The sequence below is a fragment of the Cupressus sempervirens genome, chromosome 10, assembly GCF_028749045.1.
Source record: "Cupressus sempervirens isolate cs-2001-9-10 chromosome 10, ASM2874904v1, whole genome shotgun sequence".
NCBI classification, from domain to species: domain Eukaryota; kingdom Viridiplantae; phylum Streptophyta; class Pinopsida; order Cupressales; family Cupressaceae; genus Cupressus; species Cupressus sempervirens.
Genome location: NC_143127.1, coordinates 301,304,310 through 301,328,604, shown reverse-complemented (window position 1 = coordinate 301,328,604; position 24,295 = coordinate 301,304,310). Strand labels below are relative to the sequence as shown.

Below are 24,295 nucleotides of genomic sequence, written 5' to 3'. Positions count from 1 at the left end.
GCAGGTGCAGTGACGACGGCTAAGAAGTTGGTTGCTGTAGCGACGGCGAGTGATTCCTTCTGGTCGTCCGCCATTGTTGCCTGTTCATCCGCCATTGCTGCCCATTCGTCATTCCGAATGATTTCATTTCTTTCACATGATTTTGTTTTGTTTTTCTAAGGTGCTTGGTTATTTAGGTTTCAAAATTTATTTTAATTTATATTTTTGTCATTTGTTTTATAATATTGAAATATTAAAGTAAATTTATTATGATAGAAAAATTATATATTTTATATATTTTTTAATTTTAGAAACTATAAAATTGTTAACTGTAATAAGTTATTATTTTTATGATTTTATATTAAAATAGTTTGATATTTGTATTAAAACATTATAGTATTAAAATATTAGAATTAATTTTTATTATGATAGAAGACATTTTTAAAATAACTGTAGAAGTTATATTTTTTATTTTTTATTGAAATCATCCCATATTTATATTAAAAAATTATATTTATTTTTGTAAATAGTAAATAACATATAATTTTTTGAAAATAGCATAAGGCGAATTTAATGTCGAATTTTTTTTGATTTTTTTGACTTGTCGAATTTCATCCGAACTTCATAGTTGTCGAACTCGAACTCGAACTCGAACCTTGTGACTTAGGTCCATGGTGATCAACCTACTACTTTTATTATGTCAGTGATGGTGATTTCCATTTCTGGCAGGCACCTAGGCGCTATATTGAGTCAGTGATGATATTGCCACTTTCAGTGGTATATATTGAGTTGAAGTTTTATAAATTGCTTTTGGGCGCCTAGTGGGGGTATTAATCATTAATTCACATGGAATATAATCCTAAGTCTTAAAAGCAATGCTTTTAAATGAAATGAGTGTTGAAGAAGCCTTTTAAGTAAAAAGTGTCTTCATGAAGCTTTTAGCTTGGGAGTTATTTATTATTAATTCAGAGTTATTAAATGAAGGCTTCTAATTGAAAAGTGTATTGATGAAGGTTCTTTAGTGAAAAGCATGTGAGAGAAGCTACTTGTTTTTGGTGTCTTGAAGAAAACATCTTTAATTATTATAAAAACAATGCTTTGTGAGAAAGCAATTCATTCCATTATGCAATTGAGAGTATGAAGGGTTTTTGTGTTGGAGTTTGAGGAATTGGGAATTTCCTGTTGCTGCTATACATTTTGAGTTGGCCTCCATTGCCAACAAATTGTGTTTCTGATCAAGTTCTATGCTGAGAGTGATTTCTGATAATTGGAAGGTGATAGGAAGGGTCTGTTTGAACAAATTCCTGCTGGTGTGTAGTTCTTTTCAGTGGCTACCTGGTCTGTTTGTTATTCTGCTGTTAGAAACCATTTACCTGAGGTTTGGGCATCATATATTGAGGCGGCACCAGCCAGTTAAGGTAGTGTGGCAGGTCAGCACACCTGCGATTCATTCCCTAGAAGAGACTTTTGAATTCTAGAGTGCTGTGCTTCACATTTTAGCTGTGTTTCACTTCCAATACTGGCAGCCATTCTATACCAAGGGCTGTGAACTGTTATCTAGCTTGGTGTGCACTGTCATACATACCTGCTGCAAGTTAAAATCCAAAACCATTCTTCAATTTCCAGGTCCTTTAAATAAATCAGTTATTGCATTCATGTGTGTACATTGCAAACAACTGCAAGTGAATTATTGCAATCAAGTTGGAGCTGAATTCAATCTCATTTCTTTGCATTTCAAGTTTAGCATTTATCTATATATTTGGAAAAAAACAAAAAAAAAACATATATGCTCAAACACAAAAAACTATAAAAATTAAAAAAACTAAAAAATGATTGTACAACATTGATTTAGAGTAAGCCAGTGGGGCTCATTGCAACATCATTGGAGCATAAATATCAGTTGGGAATGGAAATTGGTCCCATATTTATGTACATCCATAAAATGTAATGCTACAAATCAGGATGCACAGGGCATTAATGATTAGAGTTCATTAAAATTAGTATTCTAATAGCATGATTGTAAACTATGCTCCATGGGGACACATCCCCCGTGTTTTTTCATCCACTCCCATCCCTGGTATGCCTCTATTATGATATGGGGATGTTATTTTCCCTTCCCCCCTCTTGTACCCTTTTTTTGTGCTGGAAATGACCTTGCAACTGCTGTAACGGTGGTTAGGGTCATAGGGGACGACCAGAAGTTCCTGGTGGCCCAAGCCTTTTTTGGATGATTAGATATAAATTTGAAGAAAAGGTTGGCTGGTCCACAAGGACACACAAACCATATTTAGGAATAACCAAGCCTAATCTAAGCATAAAATAACCAAAAAGAAGAAAAATAAATTCATTTTCACATTCACAAAGCAGAAGAAAAGTAAGAGGAGCAGCTGGTCAAGGAGTGAATAACAGTAAAAGAAGTACTTGATTAGATTCTCAGACCTACTATCTAGTGATCATGGACATATATATTATTTATGAACTTTTATGTTTATTGTTTAGTAGTCTGGTTATGGTATTTACATTTTAATATTTTATGCTTGAAACTTGTAGCTTTTGGGCATTTTTGCTGTTGTATGCCATATATAGACAATGAAAGTATTTGAATTTTGTTAATTTGCTTACTGATTCAAATGTGAAATCTCAATTCAAGTCTAATTCTGTTTATTAAGCTACTAAAATGTCTATGATGAATGCTTTATCAATGTTATGATATGCACAATTGAAATTTCTCTCTATATAAAAATTCATCTATTATTTTAACAGTCGTTCCCTACAATCCGCTAAAAATTGGCCCTAAAGAGTACCCGTATCGGAAACACGTTCTCCATCCACTGCTGTCCTCATCCCCAAAACTCCATGGAATATAGACTATAAGTAATTGAAGGTCCAAGATATGCCAAAACAACCTTCAACAGACTGTAGGTGGTGGAGAGATGAGGGCATTTTGTTTATATTTTCTATTCAAAATTTATTATTAAGATAAGATATTGACTGAGCTGGAACGTCCTGTCACCTGGATCACATCTGATGTCTATGATGTTTTCTTGATGGTTGCAGTTTTTCTTCAAGATGATATTTGAGTTGCATATGACAGCATATTTCTATATTACTGATTTTTTTGTCGGGCATGTAATCATTTTCTATGAATGTAAAGGCAGTCCTCTCGTTGTCCAAAAATGACTTCAGGATACTAAAAAGGACAAAAACACAATACAGCCAAGGTCAATTAATGCCATCTTTTTTCCTATGCATATTTGGTGTATAATTGCCCTTCTAGCTGACAATTTAATTTATTTAATTCTTATTTTACAATGTTCGGACAACCATAAGACTGATTGTTTGAATTGGTCTTGGTGGATCTTGTGTAATTAATAATTTGTGTGGGGAAGGTGGAAAAAGAAATAGCAACGGTCTTACAGCAACCTTACTTAGGGTCTTTCATGTTGAAAGTAGATTGGCATTGCATGCTCATTATAGCTCTCTTCTTCTAGATAATTTGTCCTATTTAGTTGAAATTACTCAATGTTGGTTTTTGCTTGCCATATGCAATACAGGTTGTCTTTGAGGAATTCCAGGATATATTTGGAAACATATAGACTATATATGCTTAACCTAAAGCAGTTGCCATTTCATTTTGCACATTGTAGGCCAGGAAAGCCATAACTGATTCAATGACCAGCTACCAGCTACTAAGCTGATGCATTTTGTTTGTAGTCCTGTAGTAAATACCATTTATCTTTTTCTTCATTCCTCCAAAAAGCACTGACCTGTGGAATATTTAAACTATTTTGACGAAAGACATGGCCATTTGAAACTGCAGGTTTGGGATGTATCTTCTTTTAAGCAGGATGTGGTCGTTGGGGGTGCCACCCTGCGCCTTTTCAACAGCAAGAAACAACTTAAAACAGGACAACAGAAACTCAGGCTCTGCCTTGGGAGAATAGCAGATGGTTCAGTGGATAGTACTACGCCCGGAAAGGTTAACTAATTAAAATGCAGTGAAATGCCATATGCTTACTAATAATTGTTTATATATATGGAATCCAGTAAGTGGTATGTTAGAATAAGTTGCTACTTACTATTATGATATAGGTACCTAAGCAAGAATGTGGAGAGATTGAACGCTTGGAGAAGCTAGAAAATAAATATGAGCGGGGCCAGATTCAACGCATTGATTGGCTTGATGAACTCACATTCAAGGCTATTAGGGACATTAAAGAAAGAGAAAGACAACGGATTGGAATGTCACATCTACATCTCATTGTCTATCTTTGGCCCTTTGAGCATCCAGTTTGTTTCCAGGTTGGTTGTTTTACTTAAGCAGCTGTTTGAAACAGGGGATGCCATTATTATTAATTTTTTCTTTGCTGGAACATTTTTTAGAGTTTGTCAAAATTACAACTTTGATCTTTGGACTTCACGTTTCTTGATATATATAATTACAAATTACAATACAACATTTGTCCGGGATCATATCTTAGCTTTTGTCAATGACTAAGGTGCCACACGTTCATCACACATGCCATTTTGTCCCTTTATTCTGACCAAGAAATCTGGTATAATAATTGATCTAGCTGTCATCTAACTCACTAATTATTTCTTCCCACCATTCTGTTCCTGTCACTTTAGGAGGTCAAGGTGACCCCCATAACCTCTATCACATGAATGAGTAATCATCCACAGAGCCTGGCTGCATCTAATGTATGAAGTACGAACAAAATAAAATCCTCTGCCAATGTGTTTACGGACAAATCCACTACCTCGAATACAGGAGGGTATCCCATTAAAGTCTGTGAATGTGCAATCATTTGCAAGCGAATGATGACAGAGCTTGTGCTTTTTTGAATTTGTTATTTACCAGAGGGTTTTTTTTTTCTAGGTTTTCTGCATGGGGATGGTTGGTCCTTGGATGGTCATGGACTCACAACACTGGAATATACCCAGTATGAGGATGCTAGCTTCTTGTCCTCACCATTTCTTGGTGTTCCTTCAAATGCTTTGGACGTATTTCATATAAGCAAAGGGGTTTAGGGGATGTTAGTTGGGATGTTTCCGAGGCGTCTTTGCATCCTTGGAGCATCCCTGCTACAGGGACACATGAAAAATGGTAGGGGACACATCCCTGGATTTCCTTGGAAGCTTAAAAAATAAGCAGAAACTACACATCTGCTAGTAGGAAGTGCTAAGAGCACAAATTGCAACGATGATTTGGAATGAAGATACATGGCCTTATGTAGTCAGGGGATTGGGAAACGACTGACTTGACTTTTCCAAATGCAAATTGATCATTTTGCCTTCACAAAAGCATATATTAAGTCATCTTGACCTGTCCAATTATAGATTTGTACCTTTTGAAATATGACCACATCTTTACCTTTTTTGAATCAAATCATATCCTTTTAAAGTTTCTTCTTGTTCCCCACTATCGAATTGGCATGAATTAAGTTTCTTCTGGTTCAGTGTATCACTCATTTATTATCAATATTTGCTCGTTATTTTTCTTCTGGAAAATATTAAATTTTTTTGGGAATAAAATATTCCTCAGATCTATTCATATAAAGATATTTACGGGCATGATTACAATTATGGTAGACTATTACAACTTGAGAACTGGAAATTAAAATGAATATGGACTATGTTGAAACTATTTTTGATGCCCTCCTTGATAGAAGTGTGCAGAATTTTGAGAACAAATTCTAGCTGTATCTTGATATAATGTATACCACTCAGCTCAATTATCTATCCAGATCTACACCCAACTTTCAACATGATATTTCAAATTGAAAATAGCGTAGGGTTGTTGATGGAACTGGAATAAAGCACCAAATAGTGGGGAGGCATTCTTGTGGATCATAAATAAATATTTGAGACTTCAGAATTTCATAGGAAAATGTAATAATTTTGTTTGTTTCAATGTCATTGTGCAGCGTTTCCAACGTTTTGGGTCTCCTTGAAGCTCATCCTATAGGGAGTTATTTAATCAAAGATATGATTTTTGGATCGCTTTCATTGTTTCTAAAATACATGATATAATTGGTTTCTTATGTGGTTCAAGAGAGTTGGTTCAGGGGATTAGAATTGCAATTATATAATGAAAGGAATTTTAGCATTTTATTAATTATTTTTATGTTTAACGTTATGAATAAGATACTTCAAGAATTACTGAATTTATCTAATCGCCATCGCCATCCCCACTGCCATTCCCATTGAAAATGTTAGTGTGCACAATGTCTATAGTGCTAGGATCAAGCAACATTGAGAGGGGTATACCCACAAGATCATGCACTAATATAAATGTGTTCCTTTTAGGAGACCTGACCCTGTTAGGAGTCGATACCAAACATTTAGTACATTAGTCCCTGTTAGAGGACAAGTCCTTGTCAGGAGACTAGACTTTGTTAAAGGTCTTCAACCTTGTTAAGAGTTGTGAGAACAAAAGGGAGCTCACTGCTCAAAGATGAAGGTTAAAACCACCTTCAAGAACTAATTATCCAATACATGAAATATTACATGAAGTTCAGATCATATACTGTGAACCTTACATAGCATCACAATGCAGCTCCAATGAAGCTTGCATCTACTCTGTTTTGACATCCAACATCAAGGCTCACATATCATAACAACATATCATAATTCTTCTTTTCCTTGCATACCAAAATACTTTCCTTTATACCACTTCAACTCATTATTTCAGTCAGCTCCAAAATTTTTTTACCAAATGTGTTCATACCTGTGTCAAAACACAAAATTAGATTATGCTATCCAAGAGTTAAGACCTTGGATGCCCTCCCTTCAATGCTAAGTAGGTTTCTAAGAGAAATTATCCGAATATCAAAATCTGTCCTGTAACATTGGCTTTCTGAACCTGTGCCACTTTGCACTGCTATATCTAATTTTGCATCACATACTAACACAGATGATCATAATAGTAGACCATATATATCCCATACAGCATGTTCCTAAAGTTGTAGACCCATCTGATAAATCATTTGTCATTGTTGAGCAAATTTGTCCAACTATACTCTGTATACCCTTCCTGGACTTGGGCATTTTTCAACTATTTGTCCAACCGAAACTTGTCATCACTAGCAGCCATACCAAAGAATATGTTTCCATCACTGAGAACACCTGTATGGTTGCCTGGCATGCATTTGCTAACAATCTCCCCCTTTGTATGGTATTGATGGCACAAAAAGCTCTAAGTAGCTGATCTGGCAATACTCCCCCTTTGATCTGTATTCATCATATTAAATCTCCTTATTTTTCACTATATCTCTTCCCCTTTGACATCAATGACAAAGGCGAGATGCCAAAAACATCCAAGTCCACACACACACACACACACACACACACACACACACAGTCAAAATATTAGCCCAAGAATGTCTGCATAATTTACCTTTAATGCTTGGAAATCCATATCCCAAGTCTTCTTCAAAGTTTCTTCAACCTGGATTTCATGATTCAAAGCATATGCAACTATCTCTGCACCTCGAGGTCTATAGGACTTGATACAACATAAGCCTGTCGTGTTGTTTCCAATAACTCAAGATCCTTTTGCATTACCTTAATTTAGAGAATAATAAGACTCCTTAACTCTACAAACCTTTTCAGTATCTTGCCTATTAACTTGGACACTTTTCAAAATTTGATGTGGCTTGGTCTGATTTTTCATAAACCTTTGCAAGCTTCTCCAAGCCTTCCTCATCATCTCCGATGAGCTTAAATAAGTCTGCTACATAGTTAGCTGATCTTATACATTGAATGTATACTTTCTTTCTTTGAGAGATACAGCTCTTCGCATCTTTAATATGCTCATTAATCTATTTAGTATCACTGGCTATAGATTTGCATACCTTTGAGAATCTCTTAGCCTTGTATTCTTTGCCAGCTTTCTCCTCTGCTGCATGCTCAACTGACCTAAAGTGATTATCAAACTCATCAAGAACTTTGCCCAAGTTCCTTTACATCATCGCTACCTTGAAATACATAAGGAATGGGCAAAAGCATGTTCATTGTATCCAAGGTTCTGCTTAGGACTCTAGCCTTCTTCTCTATCTTCTTCTTAGATCTCTCCTTAGCCATCACAAAGGTCACTAATAGTAGCTTCATTAATTGGTCCTCATCAAAAGTTTCCAGGTCTTCTTCCTTCTCAACTCTAGCTAGTGCCTTGCTAAGGCCACTTGCCAATAATGCACCGGAATTGTCTTCCCAGTAGATAAGATAAGATAAATTATTAATGTCCAACAAGAGACCACAAACAGGCCTAAGGGACTGAAAGTACAAATAGAGATAAGTAGGCAACAGGACCACCAAACAGTGTCCTAGAAAAAAAGAAACCAACAGAGCAAGAAGCTAAGAAAAAGAAACAACACTACAAAAGAGACCACGAAACTGCGAAACAACTAGGAGTTCATAGTCGTCAAAAAGTAGCTCAAAACTGAAGGATAACTGTTTGTGTGCAGAGAAGTCCGAACCTATTGCCGAAGAGAGGATCACTGCTGCAAATGGGGCATGTGCATGCAATCTTTGCGCGGTCTCACCGATATGGTGTAAGTAACATTGAACAGGCTCCTAGATTGCTTGGTTCCTCTAGAAGACGTAACTAGAGTGAAAAAGGAAGTGAGAAGATGATGATGGGACGTAGATCCAGAGTGTGATAACATCCATAGAGTGAGATCTTGAAGATAGAAAGCCTTCTAGAGATACAGTGCAAGTCACCATTGATCAACATACCCGAAGGAGGACAAGGACTTGCACTTTCTAAATAGAAAATGGAACCTCCCTCGAATCTCATAGTAGATTGGACATTACAATAGGAAGTGGATCTCTGTCTTAGCCACACCCATGTCACAACACTAATAAATCCGCTCATCTCTGCTCGTCTGATGATCTGTCTGGATAAAAAGACGAACACAACTATGAAAAAACCTAGTTGGATACATAAGGCATGGGGCTGCCACTGGAAAGAGTAGTAAGGTTGAACTTTAATATCATCTTGAATGTCAGTATAGTGCTCTGCATAGAAGGCCATATGAGGGCAGAGGCCCTCCGGTGGGTTGACCCAAGTCATTTGAATATACCTCTTGAAGATGTCCATCCTGGTAATCTCATTCAACTTCGAATAAGGAGGGAGGAGATGAGCAGGAGCGTCCGAGGAATACGGAAAGGGAGGAAGGTAGTTGACATGGATACCCACGGAGCTAAGGAGATTGGAAGCCTGAGCGTACCAACACTGAGCACGACCAGTTGGGTTCGAGGCTGCAATCAAAGCTGAGGAATAGTAGGCCAAGTAAGAATAATGGTATCTACTATCAATAGAGTGCGCAAATCCCTTGAGTCTATGAAGTAACCAAACCAAATCAAAGGTCATGTAAAGTCTAAAGGGGTGAGCCTCGAACTTAGCCAAGATAATGCTGGTAGGAGTAGTCAGTTGATAGTGAATGAAACACCGAAGAAGAAGAGTTCGAACCCATTCCACCAGAGCCCAGTCAGTAGCCAACTAGGAGGGCCCCCAAACAGTCGAGCCATAAAGGACAGTAGGTCTAATCAGGAAGTCTAAGATAAACATCTTAGACATTATCCTTGAAATGGTTGAGGATATGGCCACCGTTATCACAGTTACAGGTGCAGATGATATATCATATAGTTGGGATGAGCACATTTGTAGAGGGCATCAAAGAACCACATGTTGCATAATATTCTCCCATGATTACATCCACAGGAGTTTTTGGCGATGAGTCAGAGGATAGAGCTTATATTCAACACGATGACAATCATCACTTGACCGAGGTGGGAGCATTCTACTGTGACTGCATAGTGAGTACTCATCACTATTTTTTGATCCACTAATAGAGGGTTTGATGATTCATCGGTGTGGATTGGTTTTTTGATTTTACCATCCTTTGTGGGATGGGTATTTGCCATTTGCTATAGATGGGATCAATGGTTGCAAGTTGGATTACTTTTAGTGCCAACACATTCATGCGATCCTAGCTGAGTATGGAGATAGTGATTGTATTATAGATGCCTTTGGATGTTCTTATCTCCACAGTATGAATGGGTTTGAGTTCAATATGCTTTGGGACTTGAGTGATGATAGGGTTAGTGTTGCAGTTCGGGCAAGCCTCATTGATTGACTTCACCACTTGGGGCAATGTAAAGTTGAGATTAGGGTTTACCAATTGAAGTTCGAGGATGTTCTTCTTGGCAAGCTTCACTTTAGAGTTTTGGATCCTTCCAGTGCATCAAGATTTCAGACAAAGCTCATTGAGGAGTTTCCAGGAATTTACACATTGAGGAGTGCTTACAACTTTCCTATTGATCCTCCTATGCACGAGCCTTTGCTGATGCAAAGTTCAGTTGCACATGTGTTGGATAGTGTGTACGATAGCTTACTTTGATCAATTTTGGGAAGCAAGCTTTGTAAGCCTTGCGAGTTGCTTCCCTCTGAGATCTTCACTCTTGCAACATCTATTGTTTGGTTTCTTCGAGTTAGGCAGATTTTGTCAGTTAGTTTGGTGATGATGTTACAAGAGATAGTTGGTGATCATATGGATATTACACAGTTCTACCTTTGGGATTCAGGTGGACTAACCTGTTCTTTATTTCTCAGATTGCTTGGGAACAAGCGATTTCAGGAAGGGTGGACTGTATTTTCCCTTATTTGTGAGTGTCAACTTTCAAAGGATTAGCTTATGTCCTGACCCTCATAGGCTAATGCTGTTGGTCAGAGGGTCCTGTATGCAAAATTAGAGGCCAATTCCCACTCTAGAGGTTAGGGATGTTCAGGAGTGCTCTTTGTTTGAGTTAGATTGGCACACTTATTATTATAGTAAGTGTTTGTTTTGGGTAAGTTAGAGTTTCTATCTTTAGTAGGGCACTTGTAAAGTTTGGTAGCTATACGGAGCTAAGGTGACATTGATAGAGTTTCTAATTTGGTACTTATTATTTATAAGTCAAATTATGGCTAGAGTGTTTTTTGGCTGGGGCAACCAGACTCATGGTATGCACAGTGATTGACTTGTTCGTAAGTTGGCTCAGTTCGAGGGAATTTCTATTTATAGTGATTTTTTAAAGCTAGTTTCTATTTTTAGCAAGCCTATCGAGCAATAATATGTGTGAAAAATTATTGCAATCGGTGTGGTACTTTCAGATATATTAATCAGCCATTAATTCAAATGATGTTATTAATTGAGTTGTTTAATTAATAACTATATAAGCTTATTATAAAGTATCAAGTGAATTAATGCTATTTTAAATAGGTGCATTTAATATGCCTGATATGTGGAGGGAAGAGAAAGTAATTGTTTGTTACTTTTCAAATTTCAAAGAAAACTCCATCAAAAGCTTAGTTCAAGTTATAAGTTATGTGAGGCGTGAGTGTGAAGCCTTTGATCGAATGGGCATCAGGAATCATAAATATCATGGAAGAGGAAAAATCGATTCATTCTTGGTGTATTTGTTTTGTGGTTTGCTGAAGGAACTTGAAGAAGGGTTTCTGTATATGCATGCTTGTGGAACTGTGAATTTGACATTACCAGAGCACTTAGAATTGGTGAAAAATCCAACAATTTGTGCAGACTACTATGGCTTCAAAATAGAGGCCATGATTGTGTTTAATGGTCAGAATTTGGGGTTTTTAACCAGAGTTCTGAACCAGATTATTAGCAGAGATACTAGTGACAACGAAAGAGCCATCATCATACTCAAACTAGGGCCGAATTGTGTGTGGTATTTAGTGGTTGATCTCAGTGATAGTTGCAGGGCTTTGGAAATTATCTGAATACAGATTGCAGCCTAGAAATCAGCTGCGTTTTGTCAGTATGGCTGCCGCAGTTTAAATTCTGAGTTGGCATTCATAATTGTTGGTAGCAGTACATATTTTTGGGCCCGCATCTGAAATTAGGGGGTCATCTAGGACAATTGTTGTCCACTTGGGCTTCAGAACCAACGTCAAGGAATTCTCAGCCAAGAGTGCTGTGGCTCATTTAGGGAAATTCCACAATCATTATTACTTTTCAGAATCCCAGGTTCTAAATTAATTCCAACTATATATTATCAGCATTGCATTCATATTTGTAAATCTATGTTTGGAAAAGATAAAATAGAATTGATAAGGAGAATTGCATAGTGATGAGAATTATGATTGTTCTATGAATAGTTTATTTAATTTCTTAGAAACTTCATGCATTTGTATATGTTTTGGAATTGCAAAGAATCATTTAAAACATACAAAGCCACATATACACTGAGAAATCAGAGCTTAGCCTGTGCATCCCAACCGTTTGACAAAATGTCAAAAGGTCAAGATTGAGTTTCTAGGGGTAGAACTAACGGGGTTCTTATAGGGTGTCTATAGTCTTGCATCTTTGAGCCATATATGTGGTGCTTTTTTATTTAAGAAGTAACAGATAGAGTCAAGGTTGTGGACTGATTGAGAATGATCAGTGACAACCTAGATGAGCAATTTAAGAATTTGGAGTAATCCAGGACTCTCTATATGAGATCTTACATTGTGTATATGTTAGCAAGGATAACCTGATCTGAAGGATTGAGATGTAGAGAACCCATAGGATGTGAACCAAAACGGTTGAAGGTGAACAAATGTCATCCTTAGTTGTACTTAAATAATACAATTAATTACTTGAGAGCCAATGACGCCTTCGCATGTATATTGTCAGATCTCTTCAGAGCATTTTTCACTTAAGGTTATTTCGAGAAACAATGAAATTGGTGGAAAAGTATGGCTCCTAGTTCATCCAATTCCCAATGTTCTCTTATATCAGGCTTTAGAGATTCTCTTCTCATCTATACAGACTTCCAAGATATCGAAATGATAAAACAGCAATGCTAGAAGTCAAAAGGCAGTTAACAACATATGACAAAATCCAGAAGAAGAAGAGGAAAGGTGGAATTGAATCCCCAATCATCATGGGAGCTTCTGATAAAGTATGTCCGTCATTACTAGGAGCTGAAAAGTTAGCAAGAGAATTGCACCTCTATCATTTATCATTTCATATAGCAAGGACAGATTTTCATCCTTACAGTAAATAATGGTGGCGGCAGGCAAAAATACAGGCATAAGATGCATCTTGAAGACTAATGTGCCAATGCCAAAGATGAATATGAAGTTAGGAAAATAATGTACTTGCAAGTTACCACTCATAATGATTAGAACATGTAGGGTCTATCATTCCTTGATCAAGTGGAAGAAGATTCAAATGTGATTGGGCCTGTGTTCAAGAAAGAGACGAATAAGTCTATTTAGCTACCAAATTGGATTGGACTTGAAATAATTCTTTTTATATTATCCAGGCCAATCATGAAATCCACAAGGTGGTGGATTGAGTGTCATGTCAGAAAATTGAAAGCGATGAATGTCCCCTTGACTTTCAATTGGATGGTAAATCAAGAGCCACGAGATAGTAGAGTTGAGAAATCATCATAAGTTGGAAGCAAATGAAGAAGATCCACTCGGAAGAGAAGAATGTGGAAAAGGGAAAAGCATCATTTAGGACAAATGACCAAAGGAAAGGTCAGATGAGCTAAGTGAAAGTCCTCAACAGAAAAGATAAAGGCTAGACACAACACCATCATCACCCACTAGTTCCTCAAGCGTACAATTTTTTTATATTTTTATGCTAAAACAGATTGGATCCAACAAAAGAAGATGGTCACAAGACCAAATACCTTTAGTAGTACAAGATAGGCAAAGTATCAATGCTTCCCAAGAATTTAGCCAACAAAGGAAGGACGAGCAAGGACCTCCTGAAGAAACATATCTCCAATTTTAGGAATCCCATGAGACAATGCTAGCTGAAGAATTAGGAAAGCTAGAGATTCCCATCCCAAAGGAGTATCATGAAGAGACAATGCAAGGGCAGGAATAGATATGGGTGTATGACCAAAATTCAATCACTTCAAAATGCTCAAGGAAAGGATGCATAAGGGTCCCAAGGAAGAGATTGGTCCTGGAAATATAGGATTTTTTGAGATGAATCAACAAACCAATAGAAATAGGTAAGGCAAGAAATTCTCTAAAGTCACCAGGGATGAGTCATGATTGAGAACTCTACATGTAGCAGTGCCAAAAGTTGACAAGGCCAAAGGTAAGTCTAGAAGAATATGATGCGACAACATTGACCTAGGGCATGCAACCAAGGCACAAGTGATGGAGGATTTTGATGATTCCACCTAGGCTTTGAAATAACAAATGAAGATGGAGGTGAAATAAAAAAAAATGAAAATTGAGAACAAGGCTTTGTGTGGGTTTTTACAGCGCCAAGCACATCCTGTTAGACAAAAATATCATGAATTTGTTCCCCCTATAGCTCTTCCAAAAGAATTAGTGGATGACACTGAAAGAATGAGGAAAGTTGCCTAAGGCACTAAAAAGTGGGTGAAGAACATTCATGATGTTTTTTACAAGTTTGCTGAAGAGTTGAGTATTACAAACATTCAAAAGAAGTAATGGAAACAAAGACAGGGTCATTCAATGGCTTTCTTGAAATGGTTCCTAATAATACTGCAGTCACTCTTTCTGTTGATGGTCTCTATCTTAAGTCCCTCGTGACACTTATTACACAGATGGATTATCAAGGTCCACCCTTAGTTCAGTTTGGGTACAGGACTAAATGTTAAGGCAAGTCATAAAACATTGATGGAGCAGTGGTAATATCATCTGTTATATGCTGGCAAAATATTCAAGTTGATTGTGTTGAGACAGAATTACACTTGAGTGTGTAATGGAGGCCATACAAACGAAAGTATTAAACATTTTCAGTATATAAAACAGATCAGGTCTGGTCAAAATTGGTATTAGTGCTATAAATCTTATCAGTGTCTAGATTAGGTTGCTTCTGCTGAAAAGGGTGTTAGTACTTTTCAAACAGTCACTGTGGCATTCTAATATCATTGTACATCTCCAAGAGAAAATTAAAACCATTAAAGCTTAAGAATAATGGAGCCTGCTTACAAGAAGCTCAAGACAATCGTATCTAAAAAGAGCAGAATACTTAATATGTCAAGTTCAAACCACAACCTTATGAATCAGGTGACAGAAAGGTCAGCAACAGAAATATGGAACAGCCGTGATGGTCTGGAGATTTAAAATCAATACATGCAGTCATCAGGAGCAGCTTGGTGTAAAGCAGGATACATGATACATTGAGAGTCAAAGCATATTACAGACAGCGATAACAATTTTGAAGGCCTGTCATGACCTTGACAAAAGACTGTGCTTATTGTCTGGGATATAGTAAACTGTTAATGACTTCAAAACGGTGACTCGCCAACTCGGAAATGAAGACGACACTTTGAAAGATTCAGAAACGATGAAGTAGAGATGTGTTTGCTGCAGTAATAAAATAGGACACGGCCAATACACCCACACCCATACAGACACACAAACACAGACATAGACACAGACACAGACACACGCACACGCATGCGCATGCACGCGCACACACACGCACACACGCACACACACAAAAGACTGCGCTTACCGTCTGGGATATAGTAAACTGTTAATGACTTCAAAACATTGACTTGCCAACTCGGAAATGAGGATGACACTTTGAAAGATTCAGAAATGATGTAGAGACATGTTTGCTGCAGTAATAAAATATGACATGGCCAATACACCCAAACCCACACAAACACAGACACACACATAGACACACACAGACATAGACACAGACACACGCACATGCACAGACATGCGCACCCACATGCACATGTACACGGACACGCACCCACATGCTCGCATGCACACTCACACGCACACGCACACACTTACTGTCTGGGATATAGTAAATTGTTAATGACTTCAAAATGGTGACTCGCCAACTCGGAAATGAGGACAACACTTTGAAAGATTCAGAAATGATGTAGAGAGAGAGACACACACACACACAAAGCAAAAATTATAAACAACAAAGAGAATATGTGATGGCAAAGGTCAATATGCAACGGTGTCATCAGATTTATAAAAGAGCAACAAAGAAAGATGATGTGGCGGGCAAGCAAATGGTTCATTTCGATAAATATGAACATGCGAATAGAGCATATGCGGGGAGTTTGTCTTTTATCATATCTTATTCCGTCATAAACGATTTGGAGACCACCTAGTCGATATCCTCAACAACAATATGGTAGTAGAAGACCAACAAGGACAAGTCAGATGTCTGCTGCCTAGTCCAGAAAGGTTGCTTCCTGAGCCCGTGGCTCAACTAGAGGAGGAGATGCAAAGGGTTAGTGAAATGATTAAACGTGGGGCATCAGGAGAGCATGAGTCATCAAGGCAAGTGAACAAAAGGTTTGCCAAGTTACGGGACATGGAGGCATCATCTAGAATTGTGAGGTTTGTGTCTTTGCAAATTGTTGAGATTCTGCGGCATGTTGGAAGCGCCAAATATCACGGGAATCGCTAAGTCATTTCAACACCAATGTAACTGATGGAGTCACAATACACAATATCACTCCCATGAAGGCTAATAAGACGAAATAGAAGCCTTGTGTGCAAAAAATATGTTCAAACCAAACCTTGCTGTCAAGATTTTCTTGTGCATACAAATTTTCATCATGAATCAGATTTCCACGATAAGATGCAGCAAGAAGGAATAACCCATCCACGCGAGCAACTATGAGGCTTGAGCAAGTGACATGATGCATGAGGAGTTACAACGGAGAGTGAGAAATCTGCTAGTATTAGAGCATGTCCCCATGGGGCTGCTTAGCTTATTTTTGCTAGCAGCAGCTGCTCATTGTTTTGTGGCATAATTCATGGAGCTTGTGGCCCCATGAATTAAAATATTTGCTGCATAATTTTAAGCAGTGTTCTAAAAATTATTTCTAATTCAAATTTTAATCATGTTTCTTTCAAATAATTCTGAAAACTAGAATGTGGGCAAATAAAAAGGAGACGAAAAAAATGTGGTGAAGACATGTGTCGCTTTTTTCAATAAGCAGTCACTGCTTATTTCCAGGCCCCCTCTTTTCTCACAGCTTATTTTCATTTGCTAAAAAATAGCCGCTCCACAAAAGTAGGAAAAGATTATGAATTTTCCTTTTCCTACAATTTTTATTTTACATGGGAACACATTACTGCTTAAATTTAAGCTGAAAATTGATTTAAGTGGCAGCATGGGGACATGGTGTTAGCGTGATATAGAAATGCCAGTTTGTGTGAAAGAAATTCTCATCGCAGGAAAGAATAATAAAGTGATCGCCAATAAAAGAAATAATAATACTTATTTTGTGCCCAAGGTATAAGTTAATCAAACGTTAAGGAACTTGAAAAGGTCCATTATTTATTTCTAAATAATATGGCTTTTGACTTTGAAAAACCATACCCTCAAATAAGTGGGGTATAAATATGAACTATTTTTATTTGCCAAAAAGAAAAAGAGAAGCAACAAGACATATTCGGAAGAGAAACAAAAAAGGACATATATTTACTTGTAAGGAGGAATTGTAAAATATTAAAGCATGACTTTAATATAAATTTATATATTATATTTCTATAATAATTAAAAAGCCCCTTTGTTCATGTTTATTCAAAGTAGAGAGATTAAAATTATGATTACGATTCGTCCTTTACGATCAGTAAGAAGATTATTGAATTATTCTAACTAGGTTTTTTTGCATTGGATTTTTCGGCATTCTTTGTTTGACAATCAGGGATATTGTGAAATAAATAGGTGTTTCCTTATCTCTATCTAATTGGACTTCCGGTGAAGAAGATAAGAGTCTTTTGGACTAACATAGAATTGCATATAAGGATTATCTTTTGTAGAGCTTAGGAGTAATTGATGATATTTTAAACAAATATTGTCTCATAAAGTTGTATGTAATAATCTTCATTGTGGTTGCCTTTGTTGCTCGAATAAGCAAGGCATTGGTCTTTTGAATCATTGAAGTACGGTTATTAGGTTTACAATTGAAGTCAGCAATCTCTGTATTCCCTCCTTACAAGCATCAACTCAGTTGTTATATAAACATTCAAACATACCAAAGCATTCATACAATTTTGATCAAATTCTAAGATTTTGCCAACTTAAAGAGTTTATAAATTCTAAATTGTCTGTAGAAAAACCAGTGAACCAAGCAATTAGGGTTTGAGGTGAAGGTATGCCTGCTAAGGTGTAGCAAAGCCAAAAGTGGAGGGGAATAAGGTTATTCCCGTTCGTTGGCCAAAATTGATTGGGTAATTCTATTGGAGATCTGGCAAAGCTCTTGGATTTCCAATCTGTGGTTTTGGGAACCAACAGATTGGTGGCTCTACTGGGGAGAGTTGTTCACAATAAGTGTTGTGAAGTTACCCAGAATTTTGAATTTTGGAGATGACAATCAGAAAGTAGTTATATCAATTTGATTGGAAGCAAGAACCCAAAAGATGAATAATCAATATATCTCAATAAAGATTTCAATTGGTAGCTCTGTTGAGGGAGAAGACTCGGAAAGAAATGGTTTGATTACCAAACAAGAAATAAAAGGGAAGAATATGTATTATGAACAGGGAGGGGATTAATGTTACACCATGGAGGAAGCACACATATATCCTTTGGAAGCATTTTCAATTTGGAAAGATATGAAGGTGAATCCGCAACACATTTGTTCATAAGGATGGTGAATAATTTTTGGGAAGTACTGTTTAGACATCATGCCTCCATGCAAGGAATTCATAAGAAAATTTTGTGAGTTGGGAATCTCACTAGATGACATTGACTTGAAGCTTCTTTTTCATATATTAGAAGTTGATGGAGATGAAGAGAAATATGCTGAAGTGGTACAAGAACACAATGATGTTCCAGATTCAACTATTGAAGAAATTTTGGACCAAGTCGATGAAGAACCCACCCATGACAAGACTTGTATGATAGAAAGTGCTGGTGAATATAAAAATGAGGTAGAGGGTTGTCTTAGCATGGAAGAAATTTCGAATTTGTTGGACATGTAATATCAAGAGCATGTTGACAAAAGTGGTCAAAATTTTCTTCTAGTACACAAGGAGAAACAAATAAATGAGACAATAAATATGTCCTATGAAACATTCAATGAATAAGAAAATCCATTCATCCTGATAAATCCATATTACTTTCATGAGAATGAAGCCAATGAACCAGAAGGAACATATAATTCTCAGGAGGATGACATATTTGTTGAAGATGTGCATTGTGGTTAAAGTATAGAAAGAGATATACTTGGATACAATTTCAAAGAATTTCCAGATCCCATATATGATGGACTATTAGAGGGGAATGAAGAATATGGCTCTTGTACATTTCTAGACCTTGAGGAGAATGTGAATATACAAGAAGAAGAAAATACATTTGAAAATGACTTCAAAATCATTTCAAACCCCTTGCGCAGTGAAGTGATAGAGAATCCTAACAAAATATTTTGTGGGGATATATACCCAAATGGTACTTCTATACTCTCTAATCCACAGTTTGAAGAGGATGGGACATTTTAAGAACATAAAGATATAACATCACAAGATGAGTCACAAAGTAAAAAAGGTGAGGAGAAATCTATACGAGAAATCTATACATAACGCTAATGTTAATTGCACAAAATTTTCAAAAGAAAAGGAGCACCATAAAGTAATAAGCTTTTTGAGTAAGTATGAGGTGCTGCTGAAATGTTATTATGGAGTTTTCAAATCACTGCAAGTGAGGTTGATGAAAAGATATGGAGCCATGTGTAAGGGAAATTATAAATATCCAGTTTCAAATCAATTCCAAAGGAGATCAATAGTTAAAGAGTATCATGATAGTAAGATGAAAAGAAATATTTTAAGAAATATATTCAGTGGGACAAGTGACAATAATGTTTCCAAGAGATATGCACTATTACGTAATCAAAATCAAGTTTTTGATAGAGGCAGACATTAATTTTCATTTCTGGGGGCCTGTGGCCACTAAATAAAGTTCAGAAAATAATTTATAGAGGATAGATGACATGAATACGATCTGCTTTCCCAGACATAGCTGGGATACTCATTATGCCCACGGGGCATATGTCCCCAACAAGAGCTACTAGTGGAACCCTAATTTTTTGCAAATAATTTGGGTCTCCATTTAAGAAAGTAATGTTGGAAACATGATGAACTATTGGTAACAAATAAAGATAAGGAATACATGAAGACGTAAATGTTAATTTATAAACAGAGAGTTGAGTATTACAAACATTCAAAAGAAGCTAATGGAAACAAAGACAGGGTCATTCGGTGGCTTTGTTGAAATGGTTCCTAATAATACTGTAGTCAATGTTTCTGTTGATGATCTATCTTAAGTCCATCGTGGCACTTATTACATAGATGGATATTCAAGGTCCACCCTTAGTTCAGCTTGGGTACAGGACTAAATGTTAAGGCGAGTCCTAGAACAATGATGGAGCAATGGTAATATCATCTGTTATATGCTGGCAAAGTATTCAAGCTGACTGTCTTGAGATAGAATTAATTTTGAGTTTTAATAGAGGCCATACAACAGAAAGTATAAAATGCATTCAGTATATAAAACAGATCAGGTCTGGTTAAAATTGCTATTAGTGCTATAAATCTTATCAGTGTCTAGATTAGATTGCTTCTGCTGAAAAGGATGTTAGTACTTTTTAAAGAGTCACTGTGGCATTTTAATATCATCACACATCTCCAAGAGAAAATTAAAACCATTTAAGCTTAAGAATAATGGAGCCTGCTTACAAGAAGCTCAAGACAATCATATCTGAAAAGAGCAGAATATTTAATATGTCAAGTTCAAATCACAACCTTATGGATCAGGTGAAAGAAAGGTCAGCAATAGAAATATGGAACAGCAGTGATGGTCCAGGGATGTGAAATTAATACATGCAGTCATCAGGAGCAGCTTGGTATAAAGCAGGATACACAATACGTTGAGAGCCAAAGTATATTACAGACAGTGATAACACTTTTGAAGGCCTGTCATGACCTTCACAAAAGACAGTGCTTACTGTCTGGGATATAAGACACTTTGAAAGATTCAGAAATGAGGAAGTAGAGACGTTTTTGCTGCAGTAATAAAATAAGACACAGCCTATATATATATATATATATATATATATATATATATATATATATATATATATAGAGCAAACAATATAAACAGCAAAGAGAATATGTGATGGCAAAGGTCTATATGCAACGGTGTCATCAGGTTTATAAACTGTTAATGACTACAAAACGGTGACTTGCAAAAATGGAAATAAAGACGACACTTTGAAAGATTCAGAAATGAGGAAGTAGAGACGTGTTTGATGCAGTAATAAAATAAGACACAGCCAATATACATATATATATATAAACAGCAAAGAGAATATGTGATGGCAAAGGTCTATATGCAACGGTGTCATCAGGTTTATAAACTGTTAATGACTTCAAAACGGTGACTTGCAAAAATGGAAATGAAGACGACACTTTGAAAGATTCAGAAATGAGGAAGGAGAGACGTGTTTGCTGCAGTAATAAAATAAGACACAGCCTATATATATATATATAAACAGCAAAGAGAATATGACAAAGAAAGATGATGTGGCATGCAAGTAATGGTTCATTTGATGAGTAAGAATATGCGAACAAAGCATATGTCGGGAGTTTGTGTTTTATCATATCTATTCCATCATTAACGATTTGGAGATGACCTAGTTAAGATCCTCAACAGCAATATGGTAGTAGAAGACTAACAAGGGCAAGTCAGATGTCTGCTGCCCAGTCCAGAAAGGATGCTTCCTAGGCCCGTGGCTCAACTCAAGGTAAGTAAGAAGTTGAGAAATTTTTGTAAAAGGGTGTTACCAATATTGTTTCCTCTTAACTTTTATGAAAGAATCCACTTATGCATGGAGTGAGTAATGGGCAGGGTGAAATCTCTAATTACACTTCTATCCAAAAACTGAAAACAGTAATACCGATAAACCAATACTAACTCAAAGTCTAGCTGAAAGTGTACCAATTTGGCTCTAAATCCGGTTGCAATTCTATATGAATAAGCTTTACTAATAGGGCACATGACTTCCAAAAGTAAAGATATCCTAATTATTTTGTGAATCAAGAAAAAGATATATGCTACAGACAAAGCTTCTAGTCTCTATATCTCTACAACCGCTCCCTGTCAAAGCTTTGGCTCTGATTGCTTCCTAATTCTTTTTAAACTCAATTATCAAGAACACAAGATCACATGAATCAAAGATAACATATGCAAATCAGAGACAAAGCTTCTAATTCGCGCAAGTAACAATTGCACTCAATTAAAGTTCAGTTTCAATTGCTCCTTTATTTTCACTTTTCTATCAAAACAATTCTACACAATCAAAGTTCTGCTGACACAATTTCTCCAGAGCTCTCTTGCATACAACAAAGATGATATTACAATAAGAGGACACTCCTTTATATAGGTAAAGAGTTGAGAAAAAGATGGAGGAAAAAGTGGGAGCAACTCAACCAACTTTGACTGAGTCTAACTAAAAGAAAAATTATTGGGTTACATGCAATTGCACATGCAACTTGCATTACATGTAATTACATCTTTTCATGCAATGAATCCTCTTTGATCTACAAATAGAAATAAAAACAAAATAACCATCTTAAAGATTGTTATTTAGTGCCTTGAATTTGATGATAACATCACGCATTGTAGGAAGATCAGAAATCTCCATTGTTTTTGATATTGCCTCTATCCTTACTACATTTGCATATGCTGATTGCACAATCTTGGAATTTGCCGCTAGAGAATCATACAAGTGTTTTGTCAAAGATTTATGTGAAGCAAATTTGTTCATTGTGTGAGAACCGAAATCTTTAGAATCTAAATCAGCATTGACCCTGATTGTATATTCTGAAGTCATTCTTTCAACTGCAATCAAACTACCTTGTTCATCAAGAATTTGACATCCCATTTGCTCTAAATCACATGTGATTCCTGTTTCTATTGCCTAACAATCTCCAAGGGCTGTCTACAACTTTATTATCAGTTTTCTCAGTGTTTCTTCTTTGTTGCCCATAAGTCCTTGATATCTGAAAAACATTTCACAGGATGGAAGAATGTTACATGAAACCATAGCGTCTAGATCAAACTTAGCAATCTCATCCTAGTCATTAAGAATCCCTTTCAAATCATCAACTTCTTGAGTCAAGGAGGAAATCAAATCTTGTTTCATTTCATCTATGTCTTTGATACGTCTAAGGACTTTAACCGTATCTGTAATAGCTTGGACTCCTTAAGAAATGACTTCTCCTACCCAAGACGTGGCAACATCAACTATCCTTTTCTCCTTGGATGTCACAGACACAACAACATTTTGAGAAGATTGTTGCTGAATAACTTCATTTAAGCGAGCAACCTCATGTTTGAACTGATTTTTCTTTTTCCATAATTCATGGTTGCTTTTTGATACATTGGCAAGCATATCTTGAGCATCTTGTAAGCAACTAAGTCGTGATTGCTTTCCAATCTCTACCTTGGTGAACTTGTAATCAGAACGGGTAAGCTCTTCAACAGGTTTATCCACCAATGGCTCAACAACCTCTACAAACTTGGTTTTCTCCGATTCAATTAAGACCCTTGAAACAATCTTATCTTTTAAAGATTTGGACTTAGTTTTCTTTGCATAAAGGTTATCTGGGTGTACGCTCACTTTCCTTCTCTTCATTGTGATTTTGCTTAACTATGCAGGCAAGCTGAAACTTTCATCTATGGAAGCAAGTACAATGGAGACTGTTGGCATTGATCTTGATTGTATCTCCATCATAATTGAACAAGATTCAGTTTGCATAGCTAAATTCGTAGGTACGTGACAAGAGCATCCTGTCATGAACAATTCAAAACCTGTTAAGGATGTATCAAGTTGAGAAGCTTGACCCATTGTTAAGAGTTGGAAAATCCTCGAACACACTTCCCAAATGTTCATATTGTTCATTTGTTAAAATGAGAGGAACTAGTAAAGATATAGGAAGAGCCAATGTATTGACTTCTGAATCCAGGATGGAAGGTGTGAAAACAATGGAAAATAAATCCACATCATCATCTATCTCATCCAGAAAGGATGCTTCCTTCATGGATGGTTCAAGAGTTTGTGCAGGTCTTGGGGGAGATATGATCATAACTTCCCCTCCTTCCTTATCTTCTTCGTCTAATCTTCATCTGACTCCTCTGACTCCTGAATTGGTTTAGGGGTCTGAGACAATTTAAGTCCCTTTCCACCCTTGAACTTGAATTTAAGAGACTTCTTCACATCAAAAGAAGAAGCTCCATCTTTACCGATAATTTCCAACTGCAACTTCCTTCTAGGAGGACCA

At 36.5% G+C, this 24,295-nt stretch overlaps 1 protein-coding gene across 16 annotated transcripts in view; it reads left to right on the top strand.

Moving 5' to 3' along the window:
- LOC149533827 (phosphatidylinositol 3-kinase, root isoform-like) overlaps positions 1 to 24,295 on the top strand; it is a 246,894-nt gene that overhangs the window by 22,441 nt on the left and 200,158 nt on the right. For 13 of the 16 annotated variants that reach the window (XM_089804320.1, XM_089804314.1, XM_089804311.1 and 10 more), the window contains 2 exons: positions 3,800 to 3,958; positions 4,072 to 4,281. The exons of the other annotated variants lie outside the window; for them this stretch is intronic. In XM_089804320.1, coding sequence (XP_089660446.1) covers positions 3,800 to 3,958; positions 4,072 to 4,281 — 369 coding nt within the window. The remainder of the gene's footprint in view (positions 1 to 3,799; positions 3,959 to 4,071; positions 4,282 to 24,295) is intronic. 16 annotated transcript variants of the gene reach the window in all.